Source organism: Apiospora aurea (assembly GCF_038362705.1).
Source record: "Apiospora aurea strain CBS 24483 chromosome Unknown utg000004l_segment0_segment0, whole genome shotgun sequence".
Lineage (NCBI taxonomy): Eukaryota > Fungi > Ascomycota > Sordariomycetes > Amphisphaeriales > Apiosporaceae > Apiospora > Apiospora aurea.
The window spans coordinates 2461334-2487256 of NW_027117391.1; the positions used below are offsets into that span (position 1 = coordinate 2461334).

The 25923-nt window shown below is 53.5% G+C and overlaps 11 protein-coding genes across 11 annotated transcripts; 7 read left to right on the forward strand and 4 right to left on the reverse strand.

Annotated features, from left to right (window-relative positions):
• Positions 1–432: 432 nt before the first annotated feature.
• On the forward strand, positions 433–1665 carry PG986_005548 (uncharacterized protein; the record flags this gene model as incomplete). The annotated part of the gene is made up of 4 exons (XM_066841770.1): positions 433–708; positions 778–999; positions 1061–1144; positions 1297–1665. The coding sequence occupies 4 exons, from the start codon at positions 433–435 to the stop codon at positions 1663–1665; spliced, it is 951 nt and encodes a 316-aa protein (XP_066701632.1).
• A 3918-nt stretch (positions 1666–5583) lies between these two features.
• Positions 5584–6876, reverse strand: PG986_005549 (uncharacterized protein; the record flags this gene model as incomplete). The annotated part of the gene is made up of 1 exon (XM_066841771.1): positions 5584–6876. One exon carries the CDS (start codon positions 6874–6876, stop codon positions 5584–5586), a length of 1293 nt encoding a protein of 430 aa, XP_066701633.1.
• Positions 6877–8343: 1467 nt separating this feature from the next.
• On the forward strand, positions 8344–8882 carry PG986_005550 (uncharacterized protein; the record flags this gene model as incomplete). The annotated part of the gene is made up of 2 exons (XM_066841772.1): positions 8344–8496; positions 8544–8882. The coding sequence occupies 2 exons, from the start codon at positions 8344–8346 to the stop codon at positions 8880–8882; spliced, it is 492 nt and encodes a 163-aa protein (XP_066701634.1).
• Positions 8883–10364: 1482 nt separating this feature from the next.
• Positions 10365–12059, reverse strand: PG986_005551 (uncharacterized protein; the record flags this gene model as incomplete). The annotated part of the gene is made up of 4 exons (XM_066841773.1): positions 10365–11123; positions 11176–11310; positions 11362–11872; positions 11920–12059. 4 exons carry the CDS (start codon positions 12057–12059, stop codon positions 10365–10367), a joined length of 1545 nt encoding a protein of 514 aa, XP_066701635.1.
• A 682-nt stretch (positions 12060–12741) lies between these two features.
• Positions 12742–14484, forward strand: PG986_005552 (phosphatidylinositol-specific phospholipase C; the record flags this gene model as incomplete). The annotated part of the gene is made up of 1 exon (XM_066841774.1): positions 12742–14484. One exon carries the CDS (start codon positions 12742–12744, stop codon positions 14482–14484), a length of 1743 nt encoding a protein of 580 aa, XP_066701636.1.
• A 379-nt stretch (positions 14485–14863) lies between these two features.
• Positions 14864–15205, forward strand: PG986_005553 (uncharacterized protein; the record flags this gene model as incomplete). The annotated part of the gene is made up of 2 exons (XM_066841775.1): positions 14864–15067; positions 15137–15205. The coding sequence occupies 2 exons, from the start codon at positions 14864–14866 to the stop codon at positions 15203–15205; spliced, it is 273 nt and encodes a 90-aa protein (XP_066701637.1).
• Positions 15206–15899: 694 nt separating this feature from the next.
• On the forward strand, positions 15900–17678 carry PG986_005554 (uncharacterized protein; the record flags this gene model as incomplete). Its single annotated transcript, XM_066841776.1, has 3 exons — positions 15900–16230; positions 16307–16750; positions 16819–17678. The coding sequence occupies 3 exons, from the start codon at positions 15900–15902 to the stop codon at positions 17676–17678; spliced, it is 1635 nt and encodes a 544-aa protein (XP_066701638.1).
• Positions 17679–18781: 1103 nt separating this feature from the next.
• On the forward strand, positions 18782–19873 carry PG986_005555 (uncharacterized protein; the record flags this gene model as incomplete). The annotated part of the gene is made up of 2 exons (XM_066841777.1): positions 18782–18907; positions 18995–19873. The coding sequence occupies 2 exons, from the start codon at positions 18782–18784 to the stop codon at positions 19871–19873; spliced, it is 1005 nt and encodes a 334-aa protein (XP_066701639.1).
• A 975-nt stretch (positions 19874–20848) lies between these two features.
• On the forward strand, positions 20849–22185 carry PG986_005556 (histidine phosphatase family containing protein; the record flags this gene model as incomplete). Its single annotated transcript, XM_066841778.1, has 2 exons — positions 20849–21039; positions 21078–22185. 2 exons carry the CDS (start codon positions 20849–20851, stop codon positions 22183–22185), a joined length of 1299 nt encoding a protein of 432 aa, XP_066701640.1.
• A 506-nt stretch (positions 22186–22691) lies between these two features.
• On the reverse strand, positions 22692–22910 carry PG986_005557 (uncharacterized protein; the record flags this gene model as incomplete). The annotated part of the gene is made up of 1 exon (XM_066841779.1): positions 22692–22910. One exon carries the CDS (start codon positions 22908–22910, stop codon positions 22692–22694), a length of 219 nt encoding a protein of 72 aa, XP_066701641.1.
• A 264-nt stretch (positions 22911–23174) lies between these two features.
• Positions 23175–24841, reverse strand: PG986_005558 (uncharacterized protein; the record flags this gene model as incomplete). The annotated part of the gene is made up of 4 exons (XM_066841780.1): positions 23175–23246; positions 23311–23690; positions 23742–24332; positions 24376–24841. 4 exons carry the CDS (start codon positions 24839–24841, stop codon positions 23175–23177), a joined length of 1509 nt encoding a protein of 502 aa, XP_066701642.1.
• Positions 24842–25923: the final 1082 nt, after the last annotated feature.

Here is a 25923-nt window from a genome sequence, read left to right on the forward strand (position 1 = left end):
AGGTGTTCAGGACAAAGCTTACGCTTGTCCTCCTTCAATTAAGAGGGGCAGCTATCGGCACTATATAGGCCCCAAAGGGGGCCTGTAAGCCCCCTCGATTCCAGGCCTAATTAGGCACTGTGACAATTATTCTCCTCCCCGCGAAGTGGCGGTCCTCCGCAACTCCATAGTGGTCTAATTTTAGATATATGAGAACAGTGAGGTGCGCTGTCGCTGAAATGCCCCACGTTAGGAACCCCGCGATTAGCTCCCATAGATCAATTGAGGTGACCTGCTCGTGTTTGTTTTGGTCCTTTGCGCACATCACAACTTCTCGCGGAATGCCTTGTTTTCGCAGTTGTTTCCTCAAGGTCTCGCAGCCTGCTTGATCGCGTTTCTCTCGACTCTGAATTATCGTTGGTTCCCCTTCCCTACAACGACAACAACATCATCATGCCTCCTGCTCGTCGCCGCGCCGCGGCTGTTCGCGCTGCCAAGAAACAGGTCCGACTCCTTCGCAAGAAGTACCCGAATGTGGTGGTAATGGGCTACGAGAACGCCTGCTACCCTTGCATCAGTGCCTGGGCGTACGGGTACAAGCCTGATTTCGGCGAGAAGCCAGATTTCAATTGCGCCCAGTGCTCGCCCAACTCGTCTCGTTGTGGTGCTGAGAAGGATGGCGCTGTCCCTGCCTTTGGTTGCTGCGGCAACAAGAAAACTTGCAGCGAGGTAGGCTGCGCCCTTTGCCGAGCCCCTTCAGGGCTCTTTCCGTAGTGCTTCGCTGACGTTTTGATATAGCCTCCCGCCATGCTTGCCGCTGACCATGTCTTCTTTGGCAAGGTCTTCGAGTTTACCTGCTCGTTCTTCTGGTCCGTGGATGACGACGATGAGTACGACATTCCGCTGGAGGGTCGCAAGATGGCAGGAAGCGCCCTCCTGTCTTTGGCCACTTCCTTCTGTCGTTTCGTGGAGAGCCATCGCTCGGAGTTCGGCATCGCAGGAACCAAGAAGAACAACAAGGTTCGTGCGGGTTTCCTCGGCTTTACTAACGGTATTCGCTAACGTTTTCCCAACTGCGTAGGCCGACCTCTCCGCCTACCAGGACAAGGTCCTTGCCCGTGAGGCCAACCTCAAGATGGGTTTTGCCCGCCTTGCTGGTAATGCCGTATGTAGTTCCTCTTCTTTGTGCTCTCTGGGTTTGCGTACTGTTTCTGGGCCCTTTCGCTAACCTTTTCGTAGAGCTTGAGAGAGCGCCGCAACTACGAGCGAGCCACCATGGTTCGCGGCCGCCGGGGTGACCACGGCTGGTCGGCTTAGAACGTCGCCAGTCGCCAGGTTGGAACTGCCCTTGGTTTGGCCGGGGTTCGTTACCTCGAGGATGGCGAGTGGGAGGATCTTCGGGCCCGTCTCGGCCGGTGTTTGGCGCCTTATGGCATGGGACTCTATGTCCGTGTCGAGCAGGTGAACGCCGGTCGTCCCGGCAACACTCCTTCGCCCCCCGGCTCTCCTTCGCCTGCGCCCGGTCCCCTTCGGGACGCCATGGGCCGCTTGCTGGCTCAGTTTGGTGATGACGGCATGCTCATCGAGCAGTTTGACGACCTCGGCAATGTCCTTCCCCAGTACGATGAGGATGGCAACCTTGTTGACCAGTTTGATGACGACGGAAACCTGCTGCAGTTTCCTTGAGTGGTGGCGGTTTTCCCGGTTGTTTCTTTGATGTTTTCTGTGGTTTTCTGATCGTTTTCTGGCCTGTTTCAGGCTAATTTGGCCCTGCTCGTGGCTGAAAAGGTGTAAGCGCAGACGTGATTGCCGTCTGAGTATGTGGGTTCAAGTCCCACCGAGCACATAGGGGTGAGGCCGGTTTTCGGTTTCTTTTTTGTTGTTTTTCTTGAGATTTTCTGCAGGGTTTCGCCGCCCTGTCTGCCGCGTTTGATGAATAGACAACATTGACTTTATGATTTCCTGGGTCTTCCCCTTTTCCTCTTCCCCTGTGACTCTTCCGGGTGTTTCTTCTCGAACTGTTGGACGCTCCTTGGGGCGTTGGCCAGATTTTCCGCTGGTTCCCACTGGTTGTATTCTGCAGGCCATCCTTTCCACTTGACGAGGTAGTATGTTTGATTGTCGTGTATCATTTTTCCTCTCACTTCCTCGATTTCCCATTCTTCGTCGTCTTCCAGCTCCGGCATGGGCAAGGGGTCCGTAGTAGTTGCTCGCCACGGCTCCAAGAGCTGTATAGGGAAGACGTTGTGAAGCTTGGCATAACTCTCTGGTAACGCTATCCGATACGCCAACGAACCGATGCGTTCCAGAATCCTGAACGGCCCTATGAACTTCGGGGCCAATTTCCGGTTCTGGATTTTGAGGTTCTTCGTCGACAGGCCCACCATTTGGCCCACCTTGAACGTCATGGGTTGGTGACGGTTGTTGTAGTTCTTCGCCTGCGTTTCGGTAGCCTTTCGCCAGCGTTCTTTCATACCGTCCCGTAGCCCTTGAAGTTTTGAAAGTCTGTCTCCTACTGCCGGTACCCCTCCTTTCTGAGAGTTGTCCTCAACGAATATACGGAAGTCTGGTTGGTATCCATATGTTGCCTCGAATGGAGAAATGCCAATTGTTGCATTGACTGCAGAGTTGATGGCAAAGAAGGCTGTGTGGAGGAGGTTTGGCCAAAGCTCCGGCTGTTCTGTGGTATAACACCGCAGGTAGGTCTCTAGCGTCTGGTTCATTCGTTCCGTTTGCCCATCGGTTTGGGGGTGAAACGCCGTCGAATACCTCAGTTTGACCTGGCTGTGGTAACATAGTTCTGACCAGAACTTGCTGGTGAATATAGAGCCTCTGTCGGACACGATCCCTTTTGGGGCTCCGAACCAGCATTCGATTTTTGCGTGGAACAGGTTTGCTAGTTCTGCAGCGTTAATATTCGTAGATACAGGGAAGAAGAAAGATAACTTAGAATATCTGTCCACGATCACCAGTATAGAATCTACTGGTTCACGGCCTGAAAAGGTTTCCGGAAGTCCGGTGATGAAGTCCATGGCCCATTCTTCACCTGGGCGGGATGGTTGTGGTAACGGTACCAGTTCGCCATAGGGTCGGTGGCGTTTCGCCTTGGATCCTAGGCACACCGCGCAGTGATTGACATGTTCCTTTACATCTTGTTTTAAGGTGGGCCAATAGAACTTCCTTCCTAATAGGCCGGTGGTTCTGCCTATACCGAAATGGCCACTGTGAGGGTCATCATGGTATATCTCTAGCAGTTGGGACCTCAGCGATGCTTGGTCGGGAATGTACAGGTTTCCCTTGTACAGGAGTGTTCCCGTTTCGGAGGTGGTCCATACTCCTTTCGGGGGTCTTCTTTTGCGAGATCCTTTCGTATCTCTTGGGCAAACTCGTCCGTTTGCTGCGCTCCCGCAATAAGGGATTGGAGGTCTTTAGATGCCTCTTCTGCGTAGATCTCTTCTAACGCAGTTATTTCTCTAGCCTTTCGGCGAGTAACCCATTGGGCTAATATCGACCGTTCCAATATCGGTCTCATCCCGTACACTGCTTGTGCTAGCACACGGGGTTTGCCTTCTGGAGGTGTTGCTGCAACAGCTAACTTCCTCTGCAGTGTGGGCAACAACATCAGATTATCTCCCTTATCGGAGGCATAATCTGGGCGTCTCGATGGCCCATCGGCGGGGTTTCTCTTTCCCGGCTGATGGCCTATGACAAAGTCAAACGGGGCGAGGTACATACACCATCGCGCCTGCCGGCCGTTCAATCGGTCGGTTTTCATGAAACTTTGCAGGTTCCGGTGATCAGTGAGAACCTCGATAGGGTGCTTTGCCCCTTCAAGGTAATGTCTCCAGTGCTTGAACGATGATACAATTGCAAGCATCTCCTGATCAGGCGTACTGTAGTTCAGTTCTGCCCCGGAAAACTTCTTCGAATAGAAGGCGATAGGGTGCCAATAACCCTTCGAACCCTTCTGGGATAGAGTTCCGCTCATAGCAAACTGAGAGGCGTCTGTTTCCAATCGTATTTGCTTCTCGGGGTCGAAATGCAACAGGAGTGGTGCTTCCTGGAACGCCTGTTTCAACTGCACGAACGCGTGCCTTGAAGGGGCGTCCAGAACCAATCGCCCTGGTTTCTGTCCAGTTTCGCTGCCCTTTAGTAGTCGTGTTAAAGGGGCAGCGATACGGGAATACCCTTCTATGAAGCGCCGATAAAAATTACAAAACCCCAAGAATACTTGAATGTCATGAACGGACTCTGGCTCCGGCCACTCTCGTATCGTGTCTATTCGGGCTGTATCCATGGATATACCTTTCGTAGAAATGTAATATCCTAGGAAGTCCAATCCTTCTTGGAAGAATAGACACTTAGAGGTTTTAGCGTATAGGTCCGCTTGCAAGAGCCTTTCCACCACCATTCGGAGGTGTTTCACGTGTGTTTCCTCATCCGGCGAATATATCAATATATCGTCAAGGTAAACCACACACACTGTGTCCACTAGATTTCCCAAAACTTTGGTAATATAGTGTTGAAACGTGGCAGGGGCATTGGTCAGCCCCATGGCCATTACGAGGAACTCGTAGTGACCATATCGGGTTCGGAACGCTGTTTTCCATTCGTCTCCTTCCTTGATTCGGATACGGTAGTACGCATCCTTCAGGTCAATCTTAGAGAAGACCTTTGACCCAGAGACTCTGTCTAACAGCTCCGAAATGAGGGGGAGAGTGTACCGATTCTTGACCGTAACCTTGTTCAAGCCCCTGTAGTCCACGACCATTCGTATTGAGCCATCTTTCTTTGGCACGAAGAATATTGGTGCTCCTGCAGGGCTTTGGGACTCTCGAATCTTCCCCTCAGCCTTCATCGTATCAATAAACTCTTTTAACACTTGCAGTTCCTTGTAGGAAAGAGGGTATATTGATCGATGTGGGGGTTGAGCGTTAGGGATAAGGTCAATCGTATGTTCGGTAGTGTTGGATGGGAGAATAGAACAGTTCTCTGTATTAAAGAATGCCTGGAATTCATGAAGACACGGTGGTATGGGGCTTCCCTGGACTTCAGGCGCCTTTCCTGTTAGGTTCGGTACCATCTCCTGAGTGGGAATTATTGCAAAACACGGCGCACCCTCTTGTGCCATGCGTTCAAGCGAACGGGGTTTGACCACTTGAACCTTGGTGGAGTCTAGAGCGAACCACCACTGATCCATCCCCGAATGTATGATGATATTCATTTCTTGAATCATTCCAAAAGATAACAATAAAGGAGCTCCGTCTTTCCTAAAATCTCGGTCGATCGCAACACATGGCTTGCGAAAGTGACGGGTAGTGCCCCGTGAATCGGTGATATCAAAATCAACCCAATATACGCCGTATGTAGGAACTCCTAGGCCATTAACGGATGTAATAGGGACTGACTGAAAAGGAGCTTGTTGTAGTTTTGATTTTAACGCAAAAGTGTAACTAATGAGATTGACGCCCGAACAAGTATCCAAATCAGCATGAGTAACAATAAGAACGGACTTAGGAGATGAAGAATAAATGGAGACAGATGTACGAAAAGTCCTAGAAACCTCAACGAAAGACAAAGGCGATGATGAGGTCGCTCCATCCACTAGGACTTCCTGCCTTTTCCCACTGTGCGTTGAACTGGCGCAGGTTCCGTGCAACTATTGGCGTAGTGGCCTTTCTTCTGACACCGGTAACAAGTGATATCAGAGAGATCCGGTGGGTTCTCGGAGGGCTTTCGTCCTCCCCGCGGCCGTCTCTCGCCCGACTTCTTGTTCTCCCTACTCTTTCGATCTCCGCGATGTCGGAGATCCTGGTCCTTTCTTCGTTTGTGGTGTCGTCCTGCGTCGTGGGTGTCGGTATCGTCGCGTCGTCTCTTCGATGTGTAGTCGTAGGGTTTTCCGAGTGGTTTTCCTTCTCGTTGGGCCCTCGGAAGTATCTCCCATCGTCGGGTAGCAAGGTCAACCATATCGTTTCGGCGTTCAGGCAGCTGGTCGCAATGGCTCATGATCTCTTCTCGCAAGGGTTCTAACAACTTCCCATAGAAAAACATGGCCTGTTGTTTGTCGGTTCGTCTATCTGTCTGGGCCTCTAAGGAGGCTAGGTACTGATGGAATTGAGCGGGGTCCTGTCCCGGTCGCTGTTGTGCACGTTCCAATTGGGCGGCAACCATAGCTTCTTCGTTTGCCGCTTTGCGTATTACGGACTTCGTCCACTTCCGGTACGTTTCCCAGTCCTTTTGGAGGAGATTCGCCTCCTCTTCGGAGCCGAAACTCTTCTTCAAGCGGTACTGTTGTTTGATATCATGGTCCATCTGACTGCACGCATATAGTATCTTTGCTCGCGCGCTTCGGAAGTGTTTCCTGGAGCTGTCGAAGATCATTCCTAGCTCTTCCATCCAGCTGTCCCACTTGGCGCGGGTGAAACGTGCGCTAAGCTTATCGTGGTTAAACTTGATGAATTTGACGAGGTCTAAGTCGTCGTCGGTGGACTTTGATTGGTCCTCGGAAGAGCTTGGACTTGGCGTGGCATTCCGAGGAGGGGGCGATGTATCCTCGCCAGAGCTCGACGGGTCCTCCTCTGGGTTTCCCGGGGGTTTCCTGTGTACTTGGCCATCGGTTTTCCCACGTTCTGCGGGTCGTGATGCCTTCGGTGCGGGTGCAGCACTAACTGATTCCAGTTGCTCGATTCGCCTTAGCAAGGCTTCGATGACCTCCGTCTGATTGTTAATCGCTTGTGTATCGCCACGGTCTTGTGTTGCTGTTTGGCTTTTGCTGGACTCTGGAGCGGCTGGATCGGTGGATTCTTCCCTGGAATCCTCTCCATGGGGTTTCGATGGGGCTTCGTTCTCTTTTCGTTGTGGATCTGGTGCTGGCTCCGAAGCCGCTTCGCGCTCCATTACGGATTGCTTTCCTCTTCTCTTTGCCGACAACTTGGCTTGGGACGACATCTTCGATAGGTAGACTATTGGTAGAAGCGTAAGAATTGTAAGGGTTCACAGCGTAGTCTAGGTATCGAATCTATCGTCAGGTAGGTGTTCAGGACAAAGCTTACGCTTGTCCTCCTTCAATTAAGAGGGGCAGCTATCGGCACTATATAGGCCCCAAAGGGGGCCTGTAAGCCCCTCGATTCCAGGCCTAATTAGGCACTGTGACATTATCGCTTTAATACGTATAGTCTTAAAGGCCGGATAACGTCTTAAAAAACGGTATACTTATCGCTTACCGATAAAGTAATCGATCCCTTTTATAAAGAGGATACGTTAAGTGTATATACGAAACAGCCGATACGTTAATACGTAGCCTAGGCTAGCTTAGAAAAAGGCCTATTTAGTTAAAAAGGTTTTTTTATAGGGGTAAATAATTATAAAGCCTTATACTTCTCTTTTTTATTAAGGTTCTCCTTAATTCGGTTACGAAGGGTACCCCTATTAATATTATAGTTTTTAGCCGTACGTTTAATACTTTCGCCGGCTAGTACGGCTTAAATCGCTTACATAACGTGTGTTTTTTTATTAGTTATAGTGTTAATAAAAAGAGGAAAAGAAGACGAAGAGTTTAATATATTTTAATTAACAGATGAGTAAGATTTAACCCCTTTATATACTGTTATTGTTGCTCAAGGGCACTAAAGTCATCTGAAATCAGGGGGTCAGTGAGGGGGGGTCAGCCAGAGGGGGTTGCATCTTACTTCTTCACCTGGGCAAAGAAGAAGGCTGATATCGGCAACCCGTATCGTCAACCCTTCTGGGAAAAAACGTTTCCGGTGTGGCGTGGCCGGCGATGAGCATTCTCGGCTTCGGCTACTACCGTTCAATAATGGGGTAATCTTTGCCCGCCGATATATGAAGTGTCAATATTAGTTACCCCATGCCTAACAGCCATTGATATCCTTATATGTGTGTATACTAGGGCCTAATTCAAGGTTCACTGACGAGTATTACTACACCGTTTACTTACATCTGTGGGGGCGTCTAATAATAGTACAGCCAATCATATGACATTTTGCGCGAGAAGGATCTAGCTCCAGCATCATCCTACTTTCCTAACGCAGTTAGCTGCGCGAGGACTTGCAAATGGAGGCGTATGTGAAAGGGACGGCAGGTCTGCCAGTGGCATCGCCGTGTATAAAGGGGTGGGTTGTAAGTCGTAAGAATCTCATCTGTCTCTTTCATTCTCTTCATCTCACTATCAAAATTCGTTTCTAGTCCCCCCTGAGGTTGCATCCTTCGTCTCAACCCATTCCCCGAGGAATTGCCCTAACACAAAGGAAAGGCACAGCACTACTGCACACAAGTGTTCTGTCAATATCGCCAAGAAGACTCATCAGTTCCGGATCCCATTCTACGTCACCTATACCACCAGTCATGGCTCAATCCACCAACCCTCGCCTCGTAATGACAGGCCACGCCGCAGACGGCACGTCCATCTTCCGCATCGACGGGGCGGTCGAGACCTTCTACCCCTTCGGGCCAAGCGTGAGCTCCTTTGCCACCTTTGACACGCAGGACGCCGTGCCCGTATCCAACAACAATGACCCCCCAACGCAGCGGCGGCCGCCCCGAAGCTGCCGCGCTGCCCGCCGAACGGCACCCTGTTCTGCGTCACCAACCTGCCCCCGAACTACGCCGTCCCCATGCACCGCACGCAGAGCCTGGACTACTGCGTCGTCATGACGGGCGAGGTCGTGCTCGCGCTCGACGGCGGCGAGGAGAAGACCGTCAGGGCGGGCGAGTTCATCATCCGGGGCGGCGCGAACCACCAGTGGATCAACCGCACCGACGAGCCGTGCCGGATCGCCTTCGTCATGGTGGGCGCGGACAAGGTCAAGCTGGGGGACGGGACGGAGTTGGGGGAGACGGTGTTAAATAAGGGGTCAAAGCCAGAAGATGCTTCTTCGAGCTGAATCGTCGGCTCTGGCTTGCGGGGAGGTGGGTGAAGCAAGTAAGGCCACCAGCTAGCTCCTGGACAAGGAGGTGTTGAACTGCAGCTAATTAGTAAGCAAATCGGTTTGAAGGACAATGTGGACAGCCAGTAAACCCAAGACCATGGTTGGTTTTTTTTGCGGGTTTTTATTCCCTCCCTTTACCTCTTCCCTTATTCTTTTTGCTTGAGAGGAGGCTTGATATCAGGCCGGCCTCGGCGGCCTCGAAGTAGATGGATGTTTGGCTCATAATTATTCAATACTTGGTGTGGGGGTTTACGTGGTTTCCCTCTTGAAGGCTTATATATCACCCATGTATTAAAAACTCATATATTCTGGGTATTTAAAGGGTTTTCGATCCAGTACCGCTGGGTCTTTAAATTATATACTACATACGTAGAAAGTCCGCCACCGTGAATTAGAGCAAGTCGCGGCATGAATGTACATCAGCGTTAGAAGCATGCACTTGTTCCTTACAATCGTTAGACGTATATGTGTATTAGGGTATTGTGTGTTTAAGAGCTAAATAATAGCCGATGTCCAATCTAGCCAGTCTTTCCGCCTCCCTACTGGTGACGAACAGGAAGTCCTTCCGTGTATATATTCCTCCTTTACCAGCCCATGGGCAACCCGCAATCGAAGAGGACTGTGGACGACCTCCGTGGCGGTATCAAACTCTTGGGGGCCCAGAGATGCAGTGGCAACCTCCTCGGCAGATGCACGCACCGCCGGGGCAGTCGCCATTGGTACTGCATGTGGCCCTGACAACAACGTCGGGCTAGACGGCCGCTATTAGTAAATCCCGATCGGTTTCCATCTGGCAACCACGGCAGGCTGCCACTTCTAAACGTACCTCGGGGAGGCTGACACCATTTGGAGAGGCCGTAGGTAGGGCTAACGCCGGCATCACGGCCAACACGGCAACGAGAAGCTGGGATATGGCAAGCATGGCTAGCGTTTATGTTGTTCCAGGGTTGAGATGTGCGTCTCGGTCTCGGTCGAGAAACACTATTGTGCCAATGGAAGAGTCGGTGCTGCTTCAAATAGAGAAACGAAATGCACCACAGCGGGGATTTGCCCGGGTTGAGGAAGGTCGGGCACAATTACCGATGGAATCTGGAAGCGGGCCGGAGTTGACCTGATTGGCCGGTGGGATGTAAGAAAGAGATGTTGGTTGATGAGGTGCATTCAATCACGTTCTGGCTGATGATCAACTCGCCTTGAGCCGTTGGCTCCATCTGATCATCGAACTTGTTGACAGGCGATTATTCGGCTTGCCGGGAACTGTTGCGCACATAGAAAGACCGCTCTTGCTTGCCCAACCAATCTATGGTCTTCCTATGACGTGGATCGCTGCAATCCGTCAATCAAATTCGGTTGTGCCGGAGCAGTAGGTGGGGGGCCTCATGGTGGCCTGCTAGGCAGTAAAAGTACAAAAGCCTATTGGCGAGCACTTCATCCAAATCACGGCAACACGCCCATCTCCCCCAATCTTGACCTCATTCCAGTGTAGTCTCGGATCCGTTCATACGCAGACTGGGCCTTTCCTTTCTGCTCCAAAGATGCTGCCGAATCAGGGGCTTTGATTATTTTGATTGGCCAGAGAAGAAGGTAACAGCCAATTGACCTACACTTCGGGGCTGCATTTGGAGCTTCAGCACCGCGGCCCAAGTGGTCAATATCGCCGAGTGACTGAGGAACGGTCGCCAGGATCGATTCCACAAGGGCACACACAGTAGTGGTTGACCGGTCCATCATGTCATGCAGGCTTAGGACCACGAGCTCCGGGAGGTCGGGTTTCGCCAAGACTGCTTCTAGCACCTTCAAAAGCTGTTGGTGGAACAAGATCCGGGCCGTGCGATGATAGTTGAGCTCGTACGCCTTCCACACATCGCCGTGGAGCTCAACAATGCGAGTCAAAGGTGGAAATGGAAGGCCCGAAGACAACTCGGTGGCTGAGACCGATCTGAATTGCCATTGGGGACCTTGCCGCCAGCTGGATGCTGTCTGGTCGAGCTCATAGAGTTCCTGGAGTGACTCGACAGAATGGGCTGAGCCGTCCTCCATCACATTCTCCAACAGACGGCGTGCCCTTTCGCACCTCTGTTTTATCCCATGTGCATCCTTCTCCATTCGGACGAACGGCACTTTGTCATTCAGCTGGTCGAGCCGGATTGTCGACTCGCCGAGAGCCGGTTGAATGAAGGCTAACTGATGCTTTTGCTAGCGAAGGTGAGAAAGCATGACGCTTAAGCCACATCAACGTCGGACTTACAATACGATGGTGCGCCAACCGAAAGAGGGACCAGCCCCGCGGGTTATAGAACTGATCTGAACCTCGCAGTCTCAGCATTTGGGCCATGCCTTGGGCATGGGCACCGACTTTGGAGATGTCGGGAAGGAACAGCGCCTGACAGCGTTAGAATCCAACTGCCCAAGCCGGGTGGGGGGCTCATCGTACCTCAAACAGGTCCAAGACGACGATGGCCATCAAGTCATAGTCGTCAGGTGTTTTGCCTGGTTCTGCCAGCGACTCGCCAAGCGCCGACAGTGCCTCGCCGTAACAGTGCAGAGCTTTCTGAGCGACATGGCTTCCCTCGGAGTCTCTGGCTGCCTCGGCATAGGCAGCCGCCCTGACAGCCCAACGTAGAGCATACCGGCCTTCAACATTCACTTCCTTGAATAGAGACGGCAGATGCTCCAAAAACCCCGGCGATGAGGTCTCGTTGCAAGGGTACAGGACATATTTGTCCATGAACTGCTCCACGGCTCGGTCTTCTTTTCGGACCTGGGCATTTCGGGGTGTTTGCTTAAGCCACGGGCATGGCGAAGGGAGATTGAGGAGGGATGTTGCTTCAGCTGGGGTAAGAGAGGAGGAATCCGGAGAGCCTTCGGACGAGACGGGGCGGCTCCTCCCATCAGCCGACCGGCTCCTACGATGGGAACCTATCAACGCGGAGTAGCAGAATATCCTGCTGCTGCAACTCGCGCATGTTGGAGAAGCTTTTCGGTTTCATACCGAAATATTAGAGTTGCTTCGTCGCGGTAGCCGTCGCAAACTTCGTTCCGCTTGATGCAACGTTGGCAAGAGGGGCGACCTTGGTCACAGCGAACGCGCCGCTGGCGACACTTGAAGCAGCCTCGACTCAATCGGCCCATTGTGCCCGCAAAAGCGTGGTGCAGCGACAATGCAGTTGGAAACTGAATTCAGATCAACACCCTGTACGAATATACTTCAAGTCGTCGAGTTCTCTACAGGGAAGAACTCGTACCTGCCCCCAGTTGCACGTAGGTACGGGCCAGGCCACGGATACCGGGCCTCAGAGATGCGGCGCGCCGGTGGGATTGGATCTGGCGCCAAGTCGATCGCTAGTGTTGGCCGCCACTCCCTCTAACCACAGTTTGGGACTAGGTAGCTGCGGTCGCTGGAAATGGCTGCACCTGAGCCAGGGCTCGATGTGACTCTTCGTGCGAGAAAAGAGACACTGTCACATCGGCACGAGGTGATGGATGAGGATCAACTGCTTTCGCTGCCCCGAGCTGATGAGCTGAGTGAGCCTGGCTACAGATAAGCGCCACAATTCGGGGGTCATTCCACCCCACCAAAATCAGAACTGACTGGCGTAAGCCAAGTCATGCTCGCATGCTCATCGTCGTAAGCAAGGCATGACCAACTGGGAGTGCGTGCCTAGGGGGTGCCGAAATTCCGGCTGAAACGTTTAATAACAGCCACGTCCCTTTTTGAAAAAGACACTCTCAACCCGGGATCGTCATCTTTTTTTTTTTTTTTTTTTTTTTTTTTGAAAATTGCCGTCAATCGCATTTCCCCATTGTCGGCATCATGTCGGACCTGAGCTCGAAGCTGAGCAAGCTGAACGTCTTCTCGAAGCTCACGGGCGACGACGATGAAGAGGAATATGGCGAGAAGATCGACTTTGAGAGTGTTGCGGGTGGAGGTCACGCCGGTCGACGGACTGCCATCACTACCGGCCAGCTTCGCGTCAGCCACGCCCTTCGCTCATTCCTCGTGAGCCACGATGTGTTAAGTGAGGCAGAAGCCGGCGTCGATTCGGACCAACCCACGGCGGCCTTGGAAGCACTGGTGCAGCGTCCGCATATCGAAGTACCCGCTCATCTGACAGACCGCTCGCACACACTCCCCGAGTACTTTATTAGCTCAAGCCACAATACCTACCTGATGGCGCACCAGCTGTTTGGAAAGAGCTCGGCGGTGGCCTATGAACGCGCGCTTCGTACGGGCGCACGATGTGTCGAGATTGATGCGTGGAACAGCGACGACAAAGAAGAACCGAAGGTGACCCATGGGTACACCCTTGTCAGCCACATCCCGTTCAGGGCTGTCTGCGAGACCATTCGCGACGTGGTTGACCAAGAAGCTGCAGAGGCGGTCGACGAGCAGGGGTACCGAGCCGCACCCATCTTCTTGAGCCTGGAGAACCACTGCGACGAATATGGACAAGGACGACTCGTTGCTATCATGAAAGAGGTTTTCGGTGAACGACTTTTGAGCAAGTCTGTCCGCGACAAAGGACATGACGAGCAAGAGGGTGCCAATGACCATGTCCGCTTGGACGAGCTGGGGTCGAAGATCTCAGTCATCGTCGAATATCACCAGAAGGGGGAAGTCGCGGAAGAGGATGATTTATCGGAGAGCTCGGAGGATGAAGAGGAAAGGCGAAACCACCAAAAGTACCGCGAACAGAAAGCGGCGGCGGCTTCAACGGTCATCATTCCAGCGCTGGCTGAGCTTGGAGTCTATGCGCAATCCGTAAAGCCCCCTGACAACTCGTGGTTCGAAGATGCGGAATGGGGAAGCCGGGAACCTCATCACCACCTGATCAACGTCTCGGAGACCCAGCTTCTTCAACACATGCCAGCGAACTCTGATAAGATCTCTCGCCACAATGCGGGCGCCCTGGTGCGTGTCTACCCGAAAGGGACCCGCATCAGCTCGCGGAATCTGAGGCCAGTGACCTTCTGGGGAGTAGGTGCCCAGATTTGCGCCTTGAATTGGCAAACCTACGGAGCCGGCATGCAATGCAACGAGGCTCTGTTCACGGGGACGGATGGTTACGTGCTGAAACCGGCAGCCCTCCGTCCTGGCGGAAACGGTCAGCTGAACACGGGTAGAAGAAAGAGACTTCGGTTACACGTGGGCGGTGCCACTGACATCCCACCACCTGCGGACCGTGACGCCAGCGATATCAAACCGTACTTGACGTGTTCGCTGTTACACCCTAACGACGAAAAGGGCGCGACAAAGCGAAAGACCGGCCCCTACCACCAGCACAAGCTTGGATTCCTCCATCGCGGCGAGAACCCGCCACCGACAGATCCCATCTGGGACGAAGTTCTGGAGTGGGACTACGACGACAACGAGCTTACCTTTCTCCGTATAACTGTGAAGAGCGACGATTCCTTCACCAGAAATCCCACTTTTGCCGTCGCCACGGTAAGGCTCCTGTATGTGAGGCCGGAATGGAACTTCATCAGGCTGTTGGATCTGAAAGCGAAGGAGACGAAATGTTCCCTGTTGGTGAAGTTTGAGTTTGAGGACATTTGAAAAAGCCCCCAAGTTCGTGTCACCAAAGGGCGGCCAATTATGCAAGTCAACTGCCGACAATTCGGCTTGGTTACCTAAGTACCTAGAAGTTCTAGGCTAAATGGATCAAAAGACCGCTGCATATCTGCCACCTAATACTGCGAATTGAATGATCACATATGCAAGTGACCTCAAGCTGTGCTATCTACTTAAGTACTTAACGGATGATTGAACCTCTGAGCTAGGTAGGCAGACAGATAGACCCCTTGCAGAATAACCATACATTGATGAGTGGTGGTGTTGCTCTGAAGGCCTTTCTACCTGCCAGTCTTGCCAGTCTGCTCCCATCGTTCCTTATTGCACGACGCCTGAGACGCATTCCGCGTCAAGTTAGTCGACGATGATGCAAGCCACTACGGTTCTTTGCCTTCTGTTGCCGCTCGCCACGGCACTGGCTGTCCGGCAGGACCAACAACCCGGACCTTGCGACCCCGCGCCATGCTACGAGGTGATTGACTCGGCCGCCTGTTGGAGTGCTGTCTTGATGGGCCAGGAGAAGAACGCGACCAAGATATTCGACTGCGTCCCGGGCGGGAAAGAAGAGGTACGTTTGACATCTGCAGTGACAGTCGGGTGAGTGACCCGGGCTTACTCACGTTACCCACACTCCCAGATGTGCCGATGCTACGGGTGTGACAGCATCTTGGACAAGTTTGTGGTATCGCACCAGATGTGCAGCTAGGGTGGTGGCTTGTTAATGACACGACAGCACGGGGAGCACGCTGATCGGAGGATGACGGCCAGCGGGGTGATGGGGTGACGACGGTGCAAGTCAAACTTGATTATGATGGAGTTAGTGGCCGTGGTGGAGTTTCGTTAGTCACCACGGTCGTAGTCCTTGCTCAGCAGTCAACCTTTTGATTGATTACACTCCAAAGCACCTGTCAGTTACCCTTTAAGTCTTCTTTATGGTGGCAGTCTACTTTTGATTACACTGGACGTACGTAGTACCAACGGTGGAGACTTTTGAAGTGCGACGGCAGGACTCGATGTGCGACATCAAGCTCATTGTTTTCTACAAGACAGCCGGACAGCCCTATGGCTTTAAGATACCAACGAGGTTGGCCGACTCAATTGAATTTGATAGGTATGGTCTGGAAAGGTCCTTTGATCAAGGGTATGTTTCAAAAAGGGTGGTAACCAACCGCCAATGGTGATGATACGTGGGCGATGGACCGAGGCTGACGTCATACCTTGTCCATGACGGTCTGGCAATGCAATGCAATCCGGTTTCCACGCTAGAATATACCTAATAAGTAACACGATAAAGGTGAAAGTAGCGTAGACGTGTTGTCAGACACGAATTTGATTTATGACATTCTTCAGTGTTCTCATAAACTTCTAAGAAGCATATTCAACAAGTCCCTCACTCAACAATGTTCGATGTACCGAAGATAGTTGAAGCCGCCTTGCCCGAAGAGAAGCGCAACGGCCGCACAATCGGCATCGTAGGAGGAAGCATGGCCGGCGCCGGTCCCAACCACAACGACCAGAATTTCCTCTCGGATGACTTCCCGAAGTCAAAACCTAAGCTTTACATCACGGCTGAGGAAGATGAGTTCGACGAGCTCACTATCGCCGAGTGGAAGAACGAGGGCTTCGATGTTGAATACTTCTCTTTGGGAAACGGCGGCAAGGAGTATCAATCGCACCTGAGAGCATTAGCAAACCAGGATTTGGGGCCATGCGAGACGTTTGGAATTGTGGGTAAGTGATGCTTCTCATGAATTGTTGACAGACACTTTTGAGTATAACGTACATCCTGTACTGACTGCGCGAAAAGCCTACGGGAATGCTGCGTCTCAGTGCCTGGAGTACTTCCATATTCCGGACAATAACCGCTCAATGAAATTGGCGCTCCTTGTGTGCTACTATCCAACTTCAATTCCGGATCCGAGGACGAAAATCCCAAATGTCGACGTCGTTGTCCACCTAGCTGAGGGCGACGAGACCATCAATATCATCAAACAAGACCAGATGGTCGGCATCCAGGGGAAGAAACGGGCCGTCAGGCGCCAGATTCCGCAAGGCATGGGCACTGGACGTTACGTCAAATATAACTACCCTACCTATTCGTACGATGCCGACAGCGGCTTCGCCGAGCAAGACATGGATGCCTATGACAAGATCAGCGCCGACCTGGCTTGGACCCGGAGCTTGACGGCGGCGCGGAGAGTGTGGCGACGTAATATCAACCTCGAGCGCGTCCACGAGGAGAATGTGCAAGGTATGTGGCTGCCTCTGTAGGAGCGTTTTCCATACCCGAGGCTAGCAATACTAATACCCTATTCGCAGCCAAATTCTTCACCAAAAACCTGCAGAAAACCATGTCCACATACACGGCTAACACCACACCACACGTGACTTTCGTGCCGACACTGACAGGCGGCATCGACGCCGATGAGCTGCACGACTTCTACGGCCACTACTTTATGCACCGCAACCCAGCTTCGTTACAGCTGACGCTGCTATCCCGGACCATTGGAACTAACCGCATAGTGGACGAGCTGCATGTGGCGTTCAAGCATACCGAGGAGATGCCCTGGATCCTTCCGGGAGTAGCGCCAACCAAGAAGAAGGTCGAGGTGATCATTGTCAGCGTCGTCACGGTCCGCGGCGGCAAGCTTGCTCACGAACGGGTCTACTGGGACCAGGCCTCGGTGCTGGTCCAGGTCGGCCTCCTCGACCCCAACCTCGTGCCCGACAAGGCCAAGCGCCGGGGTCTCAAAAAGCTGCCGGTCGTGGGCCGCGAGGCAGCGCACCGCAGGCTCGAGGGAAATGATGATGAAGACATTGAAGACGGAGAGGCAAACAACGAATTGATCGAAGACTGGTTCCAGGACGACGAGGACGAGGACGACAGCGATGAAGAAGAAGAAGAAGAGGGGGAGGAAGAGGAAGGGGAGGAGGAAGTCGGAAATGATAATGGGAAGCAGCAACAGAATGGCACGCAGGGTCAATCCAATAGGGTGGAAGAAGACGAAGACGAAGGCGAGGAACAAAATGAGGAGGAAGAGGGCGAAGAGGGGAATGGCCAAGAAGAGGATGGAGACGAGGAGAGTGAACAAGGCGAGGATGGCCACGACGAAGGTGATGAGACCATGGCTGAGCAAGACAAGGCTCACCACAGCGACGAGGAACCATCGCGATCGTGAGGAGGCTCAGATGGTCGACGAAACGGTCTGCCGAGCCCTCGAGCATGGGCTTTGATTTTTGAGGGACACTGGCGATATGTAATGATAATGCAAATATACCACGGCAGTTATGTACGATTTTCAATATTGAAAAGAGATTGTTGTCCATGGTAATGAGACTCGAGCGCGTGCCTCTTTCGCCGAGAGGGCTTCTGTACTGCAAGTGGGACGGACGCCTGTCCAAATTCACTTGCTAGGTTATTGCAGAATTAGGTAATTACCCAAAAGCCAATCGTAATTCACGAGAGACTGCGCTTGCTTGTTTGATTGCTGGTTGGACCTTCTCCAGCCAGATCAGTCAAAGTCGTTGCTTCTCTCCTGAAACGAAATGAGCCTGCGTGGGTGCACCGGCACTTGCTCTCGGAAGGAAACCGGCTCGGTGCGTCACGATGCCCACCCCATCCCAACACGCCGCTCTTGCAATCAGAAGTACCCCTGACGTCTGGGACCTTTTCATTCGATCGAATGACAAAATGAGGGACGCAAATACCCTTCGAACGCACATGAAGCGCCGTTTGAATTGGAGATGCGGCCGGTGCGCCGTCGGGACGCTGTTTAGATTCGAGACAAGGCGCTCGTCAAGTCAACGCAAAGGGGAAATATGGACTTTCCCCCTTTGTCGGGAGACACAGTGGTGATAGTTCCTGATGTTTCCAGATGGAAACGGATACTCGAGACCTGAAACTGCGCTCACCGATCGCTCGTATACTTTAGGTTCATCCAATCGTGATCTCTTGGCTTCGGCGCGAGCGATAGCCACAGGCGATTGGACCAGGAGACTCGCAGACATCGGGGCTGGAAAGATCCTTCGATTGTCAAGGTTGCCTGTGAATGTTTCATAGGAGAGGGGCATTCGCGGCCTCCGTGGACTTGGCCATAAGACTTGCGACGAGAAGGTCATATCCCTTCATCTATAAAGCCGGCCGAGGAAACCTATCATCTGACCAGGCATCTCAATCATCAACTTACTATTTCCATAACGTCAACAGTCATTACAGGCTCTGCAAAATTCGCCTTCCAACAACACTCCCCTTGTTATATCCCGTACGGCATTTGTATACAAGATGAAGCTGGCTTCGTTTTATTTGAAGGCAACCCTGGCGGGCGTCGCCTACGCCCAGCTCGCGACGATACAGCAGGCCATCGGTGCCGTCTCCGATGCCCTGGGCGACCTCGATACGAAGGTTAAGGTAAGTGGCGGGGTTATCACCTGGCTTACTCCAGGAGGCTTCGTATCCCTCATCAGGACGAAGGACTAATGAGGCACCCTCGTCTAGGCCATCTCGGGTACCGACGTCAACTCGGCGGCGCCCGTCCTCCAGGCGTCGCAGAAGATCCAGATGACCATGCAGGCCTCGACCGCCAAGGTGAGCGGTGCGGAAGCCCTCGGTGTCTTCGACGCCCTCTCGCTCCAGGACACGGCTAGCAGCCTGGTGACCTCGGTCAACACGACGATGAAGGACCTGGCCGCCAAGAAGCCGCAGCTCGACATGCTCGGCGTCACCTCGGTCGCCGTCCAGTCGATCCAGGACCAGAAGACGGCCTCCAAGGCACTCGGCGACGCGATCGTCTCCAAGGTGCCTGGAGTCGGCCAGGGGATCGCACAGGGATCCATCGACCAGATCAACGCGGCCCTCGACGGAGGCATCAAGGCGCTCTCTGCTGGAGGTGCTGGCGCCGGGGCCGGGGCCGGGGCCGGTACGGGTGCGGGTGCGGGTGCGGGTAGTGCTGGAAGCGGTGGCAGTGGCAGTGGTCGCAACTCTTCGAGCAGCAGAGGCGGTGGCAGCAGCGGCGGCACTGCTTCGGGTCGGAACTCTACTTCCGGCAATGGCTCTGGTAACAATTCCCCGGCACTAAACTCTGTTCAGCCTGCTGACGCAGGTGATAGGCCGTCAACGAGTTCAGCACAACTTCCGGGTATGATGTCCTCGGGGATGATGATGCCGACATCGTCGGAAATGATGACGATGTCGGTCCCCGCGGTCCCCGATATGATGTCTTCCCCTACCACGTCCATGATGGCGACGACTATGATGACCGGTAAGCCGGAGGAAACGTCGGTGATGGCGGAAAGCGGTGCTGCCAGTTTGGGCGACCGCCCGGCGGCGTTGATTGCAGGAGGCCTTGCTTTGGTTGCTGCGATTGGGTTGCTTTGATCAAGGAATGTGTATCTGATGCAATTGGATTAGCTGAAGGTGGGCGTTCTTTATTACCTGTAATCCCTTTTTAATCTGGCTTAAGCAGTTGAACTGCTTGTACGTTCTTTAAAAGCAAATGTACCATCTTGGCCACGGTTTGTTCCCATAGCCAATGTGATGAGGATGTTGTAGATATCCATTCCATTGGCAATGAACTTCTGGGGTTGTTGTCGGACATGGGACCTTTGCCGATCAATTGGGACACTGAATTAGTATGGGGGTTAGGCCCCGCGGCCAACCAGCTGAAGATCTAGCACCAAAAGCTTTCGTTAATGCCCCTAATTACAGCACAGAGCGATAGGTACCCAGGGCACTGGGCACGGCACTCTAAGGGGTACTCTAGCATAAGTTAGTGGATCACCTGCTCCTGGCGCCTTAGCGAAACGGCGGCAAACGAAACCCAAAGCATACATTTGTCGACCGGAGTTGAATCGTGAAACTTAATATTCCATCACAGAAACATCGTCATACTCAATTTCCATCTATCTTGACATGGCATGGGTGCGTCCAATCGTTCGGCTCTATCCAATACGTCACTCGAGCAGCTGCCTCATTCGGCCTGATCCGCCGATGACCGCCGCATGACCTGCAGCTACAGCTAATCCAGCCCACCAGCCCCAACCACTTATATACCTCCCTTCCCAGCACAACGGGCTGAGCTGCAAGGAACCGGGGAAGAACTTGGGCTAGTGTCTCTGCCGATCCGGGTATCGGGTAGCAGTCGTCGATATGGGAACGATAACGGAGATGAACAAGCAAGATGCGGAGAACGGGCGCTGCAGAAGCAATGCTGAGGCGAAAGGCCCCCAGAAACGCCGTGTTGTCTCACGTGTTGCCCGCCTCTTCTTCTTCGCCTCCATCGCCGCGTGTCTCTGGCATTGCTTGATCAAAGTCCTCTCCACCACACCGTCCGGCAGTCACTCAATGGTCACCATGTTCACAAGCTCTCTCAGCCACGCCGTCAAACTCGGCCTGGCGGCCGTCGCCGTCGCGTCGCCAACCGGCGCGGCAGGCAACTCCTCGTGTGGCTTCAATATCTACGAACACATGGGCAACCTGTCGCCGTACTTCCAGCCCAGCAATACGCCGTCGTCGCTGTCCAGCGGCGCTCCCCGGGCTGTGCCGTGACCAAAGCGTTCCTGGTGCACCGCCACGGCAGCAGGAATCCGCTGTCGGACGAGATCGGCACGATCCAAGGCCTGGCCTACTACATCGGCAACGAGAGCTCCATGTTCTCAGCCCCGCGCGCGCCCGTCCCGGACGCCTTGGCTTTCCTGCAAGAGGGCTGGAACAGCACCTTCACCACGAACGATCTCTCCCCGATCGGGCGCCAGCAACTGTTTGACCACGGCGTCGCGCTGCGCCTGAAGTACCCGCAACTATCGGCCTCGCGCGTGCTGGCCGGCGACCAGGATCGCGTGGTTGAGTCGGCCCGTTGGTTCATGGACGGCTACTTCGGCCGCTCCGCCAACTCTACTGCCCCGTTGGACCTCATCGCCGAGGACAACAAGACGGTCTCGTGGATCACGCCCATGGACACGTGCGAGAAGTGGACGTACGGCTTCGGGGGCGCCCTGGTGTCCGAGTGGGGAAGAACCTACCTGCCGCCCATCGCGGACCGGCTGAACCGCCTGCTGGCGGACAGCTTCCCCGGCGTCAACTTCACCGCGTCCCACGTGCACGGCATGCTTTACGCGTGCGTGTACGGAACGGCTGTATACGGCAAGGACTCGTCTCCGTGGTGTCCTGTCTTTACGCGGGACGAGATCCTGAGCCACGAGTATGAATACGATCTATTGATGCGAGGGGCGTTTGGGTATGGCCTGCCAGGTGACATGGGCCCCGTACTCGGCAGCCTCCTGGTAAGCAACATAACCAAGTTCCTCCTGCAAGATGAGGAAGGCGCAGACAACCTGGCCCTCCACTTCGGCCACGATACCTCCATCGCGCTGGGTCTCGCCGCCCTCCACGGAGCCTACGACACCGACTTCCCGCCGGCCGGCCCCGTGGACCCCGATCGGGCGTGGCGGACCGCTCGCCAAACGCCGTTTGCTGCGCAGATGCTGTTCCGCGGCCTGGACTGCGCGGGGGATGAGAAGCGGATCCAGCTGCTGCTCAACGAGGCCAACTTCGACCTCTCGCCCTCTGGGTGCGACAGCGACGACTACGGCACCTGCAAGATGTCGGATTTCCTCGCCTCTGAGACGGTCAAGGCCGCCCTCGCTGTCAAGCATGGCGATGCCCGATGGCAGGCTGCTTGCTCTGCATAAAAGGGTTGAAGAGGGGGCCGTGGAGAAGGCGAAGAATGATAGCTGCTCTAGGATATACCAATTGTATTCTTTCCCCATAAGGAAATCAAAGGAAATGAAATATATAAACTTTTGCTTGGTCCTGAAGAGCCGAAGCCTTCACGGATTACCACTACTTGCCTTTGTTTTGGGAAGCAACGCAGAATCGCACTCCAGGAGTACGGCATGACATAGGTGCTGCATGGTATCGATACGATCTGACAGGTAGGCAGCCACAACAAGTCGCTGAGGAAGGGGTATTTGCCAGTCCGTTGCGGCGTACTAAAAACTATGTCCAAGTTTCTTCTGCATGCCAGCAAATCCCTCCCGTTCTGGTAGCAGTAGTCCGTCCGTCCACGCATGCCAAATCAAACAGCCCTATCTTATGCAAATGCTCGCTGACCCGCCCTTAAACTCCGTCTATTCCGCCCCCCTCCCGCCATGATTAGGGTACCACCCAACTGGATGTGCGGCAATTGGCCACCTACTTAGCTGTCCATCGAAACGCATCCAGCCTCGTCTGTTCGGATCTGGTCATCATCCTTCTCGACCTTGGGTATATCGTGATCCGTCGTGGTACGTGTGTCAGGGACAAAGGTGCTGATATCCCCCTCATCACCGGTGTCATAGTCTGGCAACGGAGACCGAGCCGCCGTCGCCGCCGCCGCAGCGCTAAAATCGGGCTCACGGACCTCTCCTGTAGCCATATCGCGTCGAGACAAGCCATGACACGGACTACTCTGGTCAGAATTAGGAAATTCATATCCTCCCTCGGGCTCACCCTGTGTCCCTTGAGACTCTCGAGTTTGGTATCCCGAATCGTAAGAGACCTGGCGATGGCGATCCACGCGTTCGCCTCTATGGCTGGTGGGTCCACTGCCGAGTTGTTCAGGAGATGGACTTGTCGGCTGATTAACGGTTATTAGGGAATCTCGCAAAGGGAAAGCAACAGGTAGACCCGCATCGGACACCTAGTTCGACTGGAGTTCACGTTGAATCTTTCCCACTTCGTTCAGGAAGCTCTTGGCGTTGGCAGGATTGAACTAAAGGATGTGTCAGAAGAAGTTATACTTATGAGGTACCAGGATTAATGGGTGATGAACTAACCTTCAGCTGGATACTGACTGGCTCTCCCTTATCCTCGATTGCCGTGAACAACACACACACCGTCTTGTTGGTGGGTTTCTCTTGGAAGCTCATGGCAGGTATGATGACGGAGTTCAGGAGCAAACGGTGAGTAGAGTCTTGGCGCATAATGAGGCGAACGTTCTTGTTGTCGGCATCTTCAAGAGTGGAAGCGTCAAAAGAACCGGGGATGGGGAGGTTGTTATCATCCAAATCGACACAGGCCTCTGGTACATTGATCTTCAAATTGCCTGCACCACGCTCCTTCCAAGCAGCAGGCGTGGCAGACTTGTCCAGGAAGTAGATCCTTGCGCGGAGCTGGAGGACAGTAACCTCGCCAGCCTCGCCGTCGTCGATATTGGCTGCGGTCACGTTAGCTCAAGTTAGCAAAGGATGCATTGTGGTGAGCTTACTTTTCTGCAGCTTGACTTTCTTCTTATCATCGTCAGCTTCCTTCTCCTCCTTAAGCTCGTCCCCTGCGTTGTCATCGCCGTCATCAGCTTCCTCATCGCCTGACTCGGCGTCGCTCTCCGGAGCTCCAAATGGCTTCGCAGGCTTGCTGCTCTTAAAAGCCCCGCCCGGCTGGCCAAAGGATGTCAATTTGGAGCCGCCCAGCCCAGTAAGACCACCACTCAGGCTTGAGCCAGAGCCAAACACACTCGTTTTCGAAGCGCCACCCAGCGCCGAGAATGGAGAAGCGCCATTAGCGAGGCCACCGCTGCCGAAGACCGACTTGGTGGTATCCGTCTTCGTAGTGGCTGCGGCGCCAAAGGGGGATAGTGAGCCAGAAGGACTGGCAAAGGACGTGAGTGGTTTGGCGCCCGATGCCGGGAGGAATGGGGACGCTGTGGTGGCAAAGCCAGAAAGCCCGGAACTGCTGAAGGCTGAGCTCGAGGTGGTCTTGGTGGTCTTATCTCCACTGGCTTTGGCATCTTGGGACTGTTCGAGGTTATTATCAGCAGCTGTCTCGATTGCGACTAGGTGCACTGGGCACAGGGGTTGATCTGATTGAAAGATTGTGAGGAGGGGAAAAAGTTTGAACTTGACGTACATCATTGCTCTGTTGGGCAGCTTTCGTCTCGCTGGAGACGTCGCGTGGGCGCTTTTTCTCGGGCTCTGATCGGTTGGTTCTGTTGGGGATGGCGTCGGCGCCTAGCGGTGAGACGTCGCCATTTGCGTCCTGGGCCGAGTCTTTGTTCTGGTCGACCTCGTCGTGCGCCCGCTTCTTCTTGGGAGAAGAAATCAGATCCTTCATCTTGCCCTCGTGATCAGGCGTGTCTGTCCGTGCCGTGGCAGCATCGGAGTCTGTAGCAGCAGTGTCGGGCGCAGCAGAGGAAGCCATAGCTGAAGATGGGGCAAGATCAGGCTTGTCAGATATGGCCGTGTTGCGAAGCTCTTTGCGCGCGGCGGCGGTATCGGGGTCTTCAGGTGCAGAAGAGGCAGTTTGCTTTATGCGGTCGGTTTCGGAAGGAGTTGGGCTCTGTTTGCCGACGGCAGGGTCCTGGTCGGCCATTTGGGCTTTGTTGTCGAGCTGGAATGATGGGTTGGCGAGGTGTTCAAATGTATGTATGTCTTGTCCCACGCGTCGTACAAGTAAGAAAACCGCAGAGATAATGGAGGAGGGGAAGTTGTAATTGGATTTTTCCCCAGCACCAGCGCACCAGCAACGGGCAGCACCCTGCACACCAAGAATCTGCTAAGCAAGCACCTGCTGCTAAGCACCAGCACCAGCAACTGCACCACCAAATCAAATGCGGATGCGACGACTCTAGACGCGCTTCGGCACGGTACCTAAAGTAGTAAGTAGCAGGGGCCTAAACCACGTTGGGGCCTTGCAATCAATCCAATTACCTGGGTAATCAATCGGATCAATTGAGGACAAAGCAATGCGAAGTGATGAGGCGATGCGATCAAGTGCGATCCATCCATCAATCGGTCAATCGATTAATCAATAGAGAATTGATGCGAGACCAATGCGGTGGACTGCAATGTCGAGAGCAGGCGCTCACAGTGGGCGGTGGGCGGTGGGTGGTTCAAACGGTTAAGGTTAGTTCGACCGGAAGCGACTCCAGAGTCCAAAGTCCAGCAGCTTGGAATTCGAATCTTGAACGCTTCTCTGCCGCCCCTCGTCCGAGACCCGACTATCACGATCAGCACACCTCGATGTTCGTATCCCGAGAAGCCAATGGTAATGTGACCCACCTATGTATCAACCATGCTCGTCTTACTTGACTATGTACACAGTTCACATGTGTTTCACCGGAGACTGCGTTTATTATCGCCTGTCAGTCCTCGCTTCAGGTTCTTCCTTGTACCATATGGGTTCCCATCCTTATGCCCTCGGCTTGCTGGCAACAAGTCACCTAAAAAGACATGCGCACATGTAGGTCTAATATAAAGATAACCCCCGTTCTTTTTCTCTTCTCTTCTTCTTCATCTTCTTTCTCTCTTTTTTAAAAAAAAAAGGTTTCTTATACTATAGCAATTGTTCTTTCGCGACGGTAAGCATACGTAGCATTAGTAGAGATCTGCGAAATAGAACATCGCAATTCCTGGACCGCTGGCAATGGGTCATTGGATCATGTGTCTACCGTA